Source organism: Rhinolophus hipposideros (assembly GCF_964194185.1).
Source record: "Rhinolophus hipposideros genome assembly, contig: HAP1_SCAFFOLD_46, whole genome shotgun sequence".
NCBI lineage: Eukaryota > Metazoa > Chordata > Mammalia > Chiroptera > Rhinolophidae > Rhinolophus > Rhinolophus hipposideros.
This window is the reverse complement of record NW_027669255.1, coordinates 520,357-531,248: the sequence shown is the minus strand read 5'-3', so window position 1 is coordinate 531,248 and position 10,892 is coordinate 520,357. Positions and strand designations below refer to the sequence as shown.

General features: G+C 40.0%; 1 protein-coding gene across 1 annotated transcript in view; it reads right to left on the bottom strand.

Annotated features, from left to right (window-relative positions):
* Positions 1–2,062: 2,062 nt before the first annotated feature.
* LOC308495643 (putative ankyrin repeat domain-containing protein 26-like protein) overlaps positions 2,063–10,892 on the bottom strand; it is a gene marked incomplete at its 5' end in the record, with an annotated part of 99,630 nt that continues 90,800 nt past the window's right edge. The window contains one exon of the mRNA XM_081080613.1: positions 2,063–2,692. Coding sequence (XP_080936739.1) covers positions 2,525–2,692 — 168 coding nt within the window. The 3' untranslated portion in view covers positions 2,063–2,524. The remainder of the gene's footprint in view (positions 2,693–10,892) is intronic.

The window sequence follows — 10,892 nt, the reverse complement described above, 5'->3', positions numbered from 1 at the left end:
CCATTAAATTTGTAACAAAAAAAAAGGAATGAGGAAGAGAAGACTGCAAGCATGTCACATGTCCTTGCGTACTCCTTCCCAAAATTAAATTGGTATTACAAAGTGTACCTGGTCTGAAGGGTTGCACATCGTCCATTCCTATAGGTTTGTACGGAACAGGATCTTCCACTTCAATGCTCGGCTGAAGGGGTTAGGAAACAACATGATTAGTAACTAATGGACACTTCATGCAATCTCTAGTTAACAATTCAGGATAACAATATTAATGTTATAATCTCCAAGAAAAGGACTTTTTGAAAAATATGTATTTAAGCAAATATTAGTTTGGTACAAGTGATAGTGCAGTTTGTGCAATTTTTTTTAAACGTTGTAAACCGCAATTACTCTTGCACCGAACTAATACCTTGAAAAGTGTATTTCCTATAACTTGAAATATTTCTAATGATACATTCTTTTTGTTTGTTTGTTTTTTTAGTGTTAAAACAAGATACTTGCTTGACATGGTAAGAAACCTTGGTGTATGTCCTGTTGAGTGTAAACAGAACATTTTAGAACCTACTTCATCTAGGTCAACAAGAGCTTGGAAAAACCAAACTCTTATTTGATAAAAATTTTGATAGGAAAAATGATTAAATAGAATGACAAAGTTGTAAGAAAAGCTTTTTGTTAAATTATATTTAAATAAACAATAGGAAAAACATTATATATAGTTATGCAACTTTTCAAAAAAGTTTAATAAATTCTAATCAGGAAAAGATAAGAACATTTATTTACTAACCATCTCAAATATACCGGGCATCTGCCATGCACAGTTTATTTCTTTTCCACACAAACAACAAATATAAAAATGGTTTGATGCTGGTTAGCCCTCTTCCTGCTTCCTGACCATTCCAAGACACTAGAATAAAATGATGAACCCACACGATCCATTGCTGTCCCTGCCCAGCAGGTTTCGCTCCTAGACCTTCAAATGACTGGCTCCTTCTCATGCTTCACGTGGCAGTATCCCACACAGACATTTACTTCAGGTCAAAACACTGAGCTCACACCAACAGAGCCTCAAGTACCGAAACACTACACATCAACAGGGTATCGCCTATCACAGTCTCCTGAAGTTTAGCATCCCCCAGATTAGAAATCCACATGCCCCTTCTAACTTTTCCACTCTATTCTTGACACTACTGCCATTTGATTGTCCTTCAGGTTTACAAAAAGTGTCCCCACCATTTGGTAAGTCACTACCGCCCACTGTGATCATTGATTTTACATTTCTATAGCTCCCTTTACACTTCGCAAAGTGTTTTCACATTTGTTACCACATTAGTTCATTTCACACCCTGAAAGGTAGGCATAAGTACCTTTATGATGAATGAGGTCACTGACATCCAACAGATTAAAAAGAAGTTTCCCCCAGATCCCACAGCTAGTAAGTGACCTATCCAGGGTTCTAGTGTGTTCTTATCTTCAAACACAGTGTCTACACCAGTAGGCAGCAGTTGCCTATATCAGAAGATCACACTCCTCCTCTCTCTTTTCACAGCTGTCATCTCACATTGGCTCATCATTACTTTGTACTTCTATTACTACAAGCATGGTTGCCATCAAGATACTCAATGCATGCTATTTTAACTGAACAGGGCAGTTGTTGTGTATTAAAGCAGCACTCGGCCGATTGTTGTTAGTATGATCCTACATAGTATTACTATTAACAATGCTCTTCCTTCCCTGGAAAAGTTCCTTGCAGATCTATTGCAGAATACAAATACAATAATACTTGCATATAGCAGGCATTATCTTTTCAAGTTCCAAGGTATAAAAAACCCTAAATTCCAAATTCTTTCTTTCTGAATCTCATTAGGACATTTACACAACCATAAAAACCACAGAATCATGCATTTGGACATACTTCAAGCTGGAATAATGCTTTAGCTTTTAGGTGAACTTAACTTCAGAACCCAACTGATTCCTTATGACTTGGAAGCCTTCTTGTTTTATACTATTCTACACCGACCGCCTTAAGTGAACCTTGCAAGTTAGCAGAATTGTACTACGCTGTCTCATTATATTAAGCACATATGTATTTTATTAATTATAGGCTAAACCATAAGAAAATAATTTAGGTGGGGAAATGCAGAGGTGAGAAAGTATAGTCAAAGCATACCTTTTACGTTTTAACATCACTGAATGGTGATATTTAAAATAATAATGATAAAAAATGACAGTACCTCAGAATCCCAACATGATTTCACAGCTCCTTTTCCGAATCTTAATGCTGATATTTTAACTATAAAATGTAGTCACAGAACATTAATATGAACATATATCACTACGAATTTTAAATACACATTCAAAAATATTTCCATAAAAGTAATAGCAGAAAAGAATTTCGGGGGGCCGAAGCATTTGCAAGAAGAAGCAGTTGTTAGTAGTGGGGATACTTTTGCAAAAAAGATAGGAAGAAATGCTTATAAGAAATGAAAATCACAGTTGGATCTACACGTGTTAGATTTGTGTATAGCAGCACTTAAGCTAGAAAGAATTCATAGATAGTCACTAAATTATCACTTGTATTATTTTGGTATGCTCCATCAACACAAGTCAAGATATCAGTTTTTGTTTGCTCTTGTGGAGCACTTTCAATAATATCCACACCATTTTCTCTTTTTCCAGTTGCCGGCTTGGTTGCTTCTTTCTATTAAAAAAAAGAAAAGAAAAACCCAACTTCAGCAAACATCATATTCATTTACTCGTTCACTCGCTCACTCAGTCCTTCTGTCAGTAAGACAACAAACCGCTATCGTAGCCATCGAATCATAGGCATAGACCCAGGGGAAGCTGGAAATAGAAATGAAAGATTTTGTCCTATATTCTAGTAGGGGTCGATATATTACAATTCGTGAAAACAATCAGAAAGGAAAGTACCACTCTCCAGTTCTACACCTCAGATGAAGAAAGTAGAGTACGGGCACAAAAGAAACAACAATCAGTTGTACCAGATGCTGCAAAAATAGGGCTGCATCTTGAAAGACATACGAGGTACTGAGGGAAACCATGAAGGAGAGTCCAGAAAGGGCAGCGGGCGCAAAAGCCTGCGTATAAAATAACATATTGTAGGTGAGGGCAGAAGAAGAATGGGGTTAGCCTGGAACTCTGAGAAAGGGATGGAGAGACAACTGCAGAATCAGAACCAAATCAAAGAAGGCGCATGTCATGCTAGCAGATGAATTCTACACTCACGTAATGGGGAGTCACTCAGGAAGCAGAGGTGTTGCATCATCACAATTCTAGTTTACAACAGCCACTCGGGCTGCAATTTATGATATTGAGGACTTCCGTTTCTTTCTAGGATCCTATCCATCAGCCTGTCTTGCTTCACAACATAGCGCCTCGCAGGTGCCTACAAACTCACAAACGCAGCTATCCATAGCAGGTCACTTTGTAGCTTCCCCTAGGTGGCTCCCGGTTGGGCACAAGCAGCAGCTGACCTGGGCCTGCCCCACAGCCCCTCCCAAGAGGCCCCAAATCCAACACACCTTGGACCAGCTTCAAGTGACACCAGAACATCACCAAATTAGCTTCACAAATGACACGCCCAAGCCATGGACTGAGCAGACACCGGAGCCCTGCTACAGCCGATCTCACTCTGTGGGGTCAGCCCACACACAAAGGTTCATCTACTGTAGTCACAGCCAGTCGTCCTGAGGGTCAATTCCACACCCAGATGTGCCAACAGCAATAAGGCTCAAGTACAACAGGAGGGCACACACCACCCACACGAGCTTCTGGAGCACCCGGCTCAGGTGACCGGGGAGACTGTACCACTGGGCCCCATGCGACACCTGGTATGTAAGGCAATACTGTCAAGATGAGGAGAATTAGCAATCTACAGAATACAGAGAAACAACAATAAAGATGCAGTGAAAAAAGAAGACAGAAAGAAACATTTCTCTAACGAAAGACCAGGAAAAAACTCTAGAGAAAGAACTAAACACAAGAACTAATGGACACAAGCTATCTACCAGACACAGAGTTCAAAATACTACTTCTAAGGACGCTCAGTGAACTTTGGGGAAAAATAGATAAACGTTGTAACACTTCAACCGAGACAGCAAACATAAAAAATGGACATGGAAATCATTAACAAAACTCAACTATGAAAAATACAACATCTGAAAAGAGTAATTAATAGATGGAATCGGCACCAGATTTGGTTGAGGCAGACGTTCAAATCAGTGATTTGGAAGACAAGATAGCAGAAAACACACAATCAGAACAGAAGAAAAAGATATGAAAAATGATTATGAGTAAAAAAAAAAGAGAGAGAGAATACTTTAAGGGACTTCTGGGACAAGATAAAGTGTAACAGAACTCGTAGGGCTATCAAAAGGAGAAGAGAGAGACAGAAAGGAATTGAAAACCTATTTGAGTAAATAATGACGGAAATCTTCCCTAACATGTTGAAGGAAACACAAGTGTAGGAAACACAGAGAGTTCCAAACAAAATAAAGTCAAACAGGCCCACACCAAGACATACCAGAATTAAAACGCCAAAAGGTAAAGACACAGAGAGAATATTAAAACCAGCAAGAGAAAAGCAGTTAGTTATATACAAGGGAGCTCGCATAAGACTGTCAGGTGATCTCTCAAAAGTAAATCTGAAGGCCAGAGGAATGGGCAAGAAATATAGAAATGTGATGAAACGCAATAATTTACAACCAAGAGCACTGTATCCGGCAAGGCTCTCATTTAGAATCAAACGAGAGGTAAAGAGCTTGCCAGAGAAAAAGGAGGTGATGCAGTTCAGCCCCAGGAAACCACTATTACAAGAAATGTAAAACCACGACTAGAAAAAAAAGGAGGAGGAGAAGTAGGAGGAGGAGGAGGAAGAGAAGGAGGAGAAGACGGAAAAAGAGCAGGAGGAAGAGCAGGAGGAGGAGAAGAAAAGTGAATAATAAAATGCCAATAACTATGTACCTACAAATAATTACTTTAAATGTAAATAGATTAAATGCTCCAGAAAGGACATAAGGTAGCTGAATGGTTAAGAATGCAAGACCCATATACATGACAATCAAACTACAAAATTTCTGCACAGCAAAGGAAACCAACAACAACATGAAGTCACGAGCGGGTGAATGGAGAAGATATTTGCCAATGATATATTTGATAAAGGGTTGACATCCAAAACATATAAGGAACTCATAAACCTTAACACCAAAAGACAAACAATGCGATTACAAAATGAGAAGAGTACCTGAATAGACTTTTCTCCAAAGAGGTCACACAGATAGCCAAGAAACATACGAAAACATGCTCCGTGTCACTAATCATCAGAGCAATGCAAATTAAAAACACAATGAGCTACCACCTCACAACTGTCAGAATGGCCATCATCCATGAATCAACAAGCAACAAGTGTTGTTGAGGATGTGAAGAAAAGAGTCCTTGTGCACTGTTGGTGAGACTGCAAATCCAAGCAGACAATGGAAAACAATATGGAAGTTCCTCAAAAATTTAGAAATAGAAGTACCATGTGGCACAGCAGTCCCTCTTCTGGGTTTTCCTCCACAGAAACACAAAACACTAATTTGAAAAGCAATATGCATTTCTATGGTTGTTGCCGCATTATTTTCAATAGTCCAGATAAGAAAGTAACCAAAGGATCCATCATCTTGGATAAAGAAGAAGTGGGACATATATATAACAAAATACTACTTGTCTGTAATAAACAATAAGTACTTATCGTTTGTGACATGTGTGGGCCTAGAGGGTATTATTCTAAGTGATAAAAGTCAGATAGAGAAAGACAAATACCACCTGATTTCACGTATTGGTGATATGCAAAAAATAAAAAATAAATGAACATAGAAAAGAGAAACAAACTTATAGATGCAGAGAACTAACTGATCGTTGCCCGGTTCGAGAATTGTTGGGGGAATGCTTGAAATGGAAAAAGGATTAAGAAGTACAAAGTGGCAGTTATAAAATAGTCATGAAGATGTCAAGCACAGCACAGAGAATACAGTAAATAACATTGTAATAACTAAGTACGGTGTCAGGGATACCACACTAATCGGGGTACCAGTTTACACATTATATAAATGCCTACCCACTATGCTGTATACTTGAGGCTGACATCATGGAATGTCAACTATAACAGAAATGAAAAATTTTACATTTAAGAAGCGAAACTAAAAACCTTCTGAAATTTGACATTTTAGTATATGGTTTAAGAACCTCTGCTTCTAAAATTAGTTATTATTTTAAGCAAAACATGTACTCTTCAATTAGATGAAGACAGTTAAATATATTCATAATGTAATGATTGAGGACATAGTGGAATCCCTTTGTAATATGGGTTTTGAGATAGAGAACTTGAGTTCTAAATTTTCAAAGTTTCTATTATTTTAGTCTAAATGATGAACCCAGAATACCTGAAACTAATATAAAATAATATTGAATGTCAACTGAATATAACTTAAAAAAAGAAAAAAAAAACATAGAGAAAACACTCACGCCTACCAACTATGTGATACCAAAATACAAAGTGTAATAAAATAAAAACTATATATTACATGCTACATAGTTTTAAAAACTGAAATGTATCAGGAAGATTTCATGACTATTACAATAAGTAAATGAATCCATTACAGATTTCACGTAGGCACGAGTATTATAAAAGACCCACTGATGTAATGTAAAAGTCACATTAAGATTCCTTACCCTTAACCAAATTGCATAGCTCCATCACTGTGGGAAACCTCCCAATAAAATTTAACTATCACTATGTATTTCCCAGCCCCTTCTTTTTTTCAGTCACCATGTTCAATACTTCCTAAAGTTAAGGGGAAAAAAGAAAGAGTGATGTCGTGAAAATGGCAGTGTGAGGTGTGCCTCTTGAAATCTTCCCTGGAATTTACAACAAGTTGAACAACTATCACTCCACAAAGGACTCCCTGCGCAGCAGACCGGCTAGACTAAGGGGCGTACTACTGCAATAGCCTACAGGTGGACAAATTGCTCGAGCGGTGGAGGAGAGAAGGGAGAAGTGCGGAGACGGGGCCATGCAGGCTCAGGACCCAGACCTAGCTTAGTGCTCCGAGCTCCCTGAGTCCCGGAACTAGTACAGCTACAGAAGAGGAAAGAACTCGTGCTACTAGGGCTCCGCTTATGGCCCACAGGGCTGAGAGGACAGCATATAACACAGCTGAACCCAACGTTAATGGCAGAGACCTCAGAGCAAAGACTGAGGGAAGAAGGATGAAAACAGTGGTAAGCCCTCACTGCAGAGTAAAGAATGGAAGACTCAGACACTGAGACTAGCTGCCCCCTCCCAACCCTCCCAGAGCTCGACCCGCCCCCACCTGCCCAGTGCTAGAAGCAGAACAGTAGCAGTGTCAGATCAAAAGAACAGAATATTTGCAGTTCTGAGAACTGTGGTCTGCAGTCAAGGACTCACAGCCCAAGTACTTCCAGCAAAGAGGAGGGAGCTGTGGAAGCAGGACCCGCTGAGGTGGTTGTCACCACCATTGCTCTGGGCCATCTCTCACAACCCACCGGTGCCACCCCTGTCCCCACCTATCTGGGTGGACCCCTGCAGGAATAAACAGAACTGCTGAAATGCAGGGGCTCTGAATCTGGTGCAGGAAGAGCTTTGGAACTTCAGAAGTTCTCCGCATTTCCCCACGGAGGCAGGGCCTTGTGACCCCAGCGAACTGTTCACAGAGGAGACGCCCGCCTTCCAGGGAATCCCACCACTGTGTGAGAAGCCGGAATAGCGCACAGAAAACATAACACTACAGTGTGAGACAGAACAAACGGCTGCAGTCGCACAGAAAATAAAACATTATCCCAAAACCTACTGGAAAGCAAAAGAAAGACCTCTTTCTATCAACCTGTTGCACAACCCACTCCTATAGATGTCTAGGAAGAGAAATAATAAATCATCAATTGCCATGAATAGCCATGGCAACAACACAGCTCAGAAAGAAATTGAAAAGTCTCCAGAAAATAAACTTAAAGATATGGAAATATGTGACTTAAATGACAGAGAATTCAAGATTACAGTTCTGAAAAAACTCAATGAGATGCAAGAAAACACAGACAGGCAGTTTAATGAATTCAGAAACATAATCAAGAACAAAATGAGTATTTTACAAAAGAGACTGAAATTTTAAAAAAGAACCAAATAGAATTTCTGGAGATTAAGAAATCAAAAGAAATGACAAATGAAACAGCCAGTTTAGGTCGTAGAGTTGACCAGATGGAGGAAAGAATCGGTGACATCGAAGCTAGAAATCTGGAAATCACAGGGATGGAAGAAGAAAGAGACTTGAGACTTAAAAGAAATGAAAGAACTCTACAAGAACTTTCTGACTCCATCAGAAAGAGCAATATAAGAATAATGGGCATACCAGAAGGGGAAGAAAGAGAGAAGGGAACAGAGAATATATGCGAACAAGTAGTCGATAAGAACTTCCCAAACTTATGGAAAGAACTGGATCCTTAAATCCAACAAACAAATGGAACACCTAATTATCTCAACCCCAACAGGCCTTCTCCAAGGCACATTATATTGAAGCTGTCAAAAATCAATGACAAAGAAAGAATCCTCAAGGCAGCCAGGGAAAAGAAGATGGTAACCTACAAAGGAAAGCCCATTAGATTGTCATCAGATTTCTTTAGCAGAAACTCTACGAGGCAGGAGGGAGTGGAACCAAATATTCAAACTATTGAAAGAGAGAAATGATGAGCCAAGAATAATATATCCAGCAAAAACATCTTTTAGATATGAAGGAGAAATAAAGACCTTTCCAGACATACAGAAGCTGAGAGAATTTTCTAATACACGACCTACACTACAAGAAATGCTGAAGGAGGCTATTCAACCACCATCAACAGGGACAATTTGTGGCAACCAAAACATAAAAGTGGGGAGAGTAAAGGTCTGAACCGGAAAATGGGAATGGAGAAAGTAAGCATGCTGAAGAAAATGGAATACTCTAAATATCAAACTTTCTTTTACATAAACTTAATGGTAACCACTCAAAAAAAATCCAGAACTGAAATACATAATGTAATAAAAGAAGAAACAGAGGGAAAAATCATAGAATACCACCACATAGAAATAAGAGACAACAACGAAAAGGCAAAGAAACAATGGAGACACAGTCTTACCAGAAAAGAAAAGATAGAATGATAGGAAATCCTCACATATCAATAATCACCCCAAATGTAAATGGATTGAACTCACCAATAGAAAGGCACAGAGTAGCTGATTGGATCAAAAAACTAAACCCAACCATATGCTGCCTCCAAGAGGCACATCTCAGCTACAAGGACAAACATAGACTCAACGTGAAAGGATGGAAATTGACACTCCAAGCCAATGGTATCCAGAGAAAGTCAGGTGTAACCATACTGATTGATATCAGATGAAACAGACTTCAGGATAAAAAAGGTAACAAGAGACAAAGATGGACATTTCATAGTGATGAAGGGGACTATACAACAAGAAGACATAACAGTCATCAATATTTCTGCCCCCAATCAGGGAGCACCAAGATATACCAAGAAACTACTAACAGAACTAAAGGGAGAAATTGACCAAAACACAATTATACTAGGGGACTTAAATACATCATTGACAGCTATGGATAGATCATTCAAACAAAATAAATAAATAAATAGCAGCCCTAAATGACACATTAGATGAACTAGACATAATTGACATTTATAGAGCACTTCATCCTAAAACATCAGACTAAACATTCTTTTCGAGTGTACATGGAACATTCTCAAAGATAAATCATCTATTGGGACACAAAACTAGCCTCAGCAAATTTAAGAAGACTGAAATCATACCAAACATATTCTCTGATCACAAGGCTTTGAAATTGGATATCAACTGCAAAAAGAAAGCAGGAAAAACCACTAATACATAGAGATTAAACAACATACTTTTAAAGAACGACCTGGTCAAAGAAGAAATAAGAGGATAGATCAAAAGATACACAGAAGAGTGACATCATAGGAATGGCAGCAGCGAAGAGTGACATCATAGGAATGGCAGCAGCGAAGAGTGACATCATAGGAATGGCAGCACTCTTCTATGTATCTTTTGATCTATCCTCTTATTTCTTCTTTGACCAGGTCAATGGACTCTGCTCATCACACAGAAAAGGTAAGAGACTCGTTCGAGGATTACTTGAAGGTGGGCAAATTGGGCGAGCAGGGGAAGACAGAAGGGGGCGGAGTGGCGACCTCAGCCCGCATCTGCGGCTGTGGAGACACAGAGGATCCCAGGACAGAACAGAGACCACAAGAGCCAAGACATAGGCTCTTTCCCTGCATCCCACAGCTGATCTCTCCTGCCAAGAGAGCAGCATATCCAGCATTTGAGGCAGTCACCTCAGCTGAGACCTCCAGCTGGGCCCTAGGTCGGACAAAGGACATGATCAACACACCTGGGCCCCTCCGCCCACTCTCCCAATCCTACCCCTGCCTTTCCAGAGACTCACGCTGGCCCCTGAGCTGAAGAGCAGTGTCAGTTTACAGAGGAGTCAGAGCACTCAGGATCTGGGAGGACCCGGTTTGCAGCTCTGACTCAGGGAAGAGGCTGGGAAGAGTGTGACGCTACTGGGTTGGGAGAGAGAAGACTCCTCCATCTCCAGCTCTCACCTTTTCTGGCCTGCCTAGGGCAGGGCAATTACAACTGCGGAGGCACTCCCAGGGATCAGCAGTAGGCGGCAGACGCAGCTCTGGGCTTTCATCAACTCAGAAATCTCCTGCCCTCCACACACACATAGGGAAGAAGTACCCTAAGACTCAGGAGACCTGGGCACAGGGCTGGCTGTGTTACTCTCAGTGCGCATATGTGCAGGCAAGAGAGG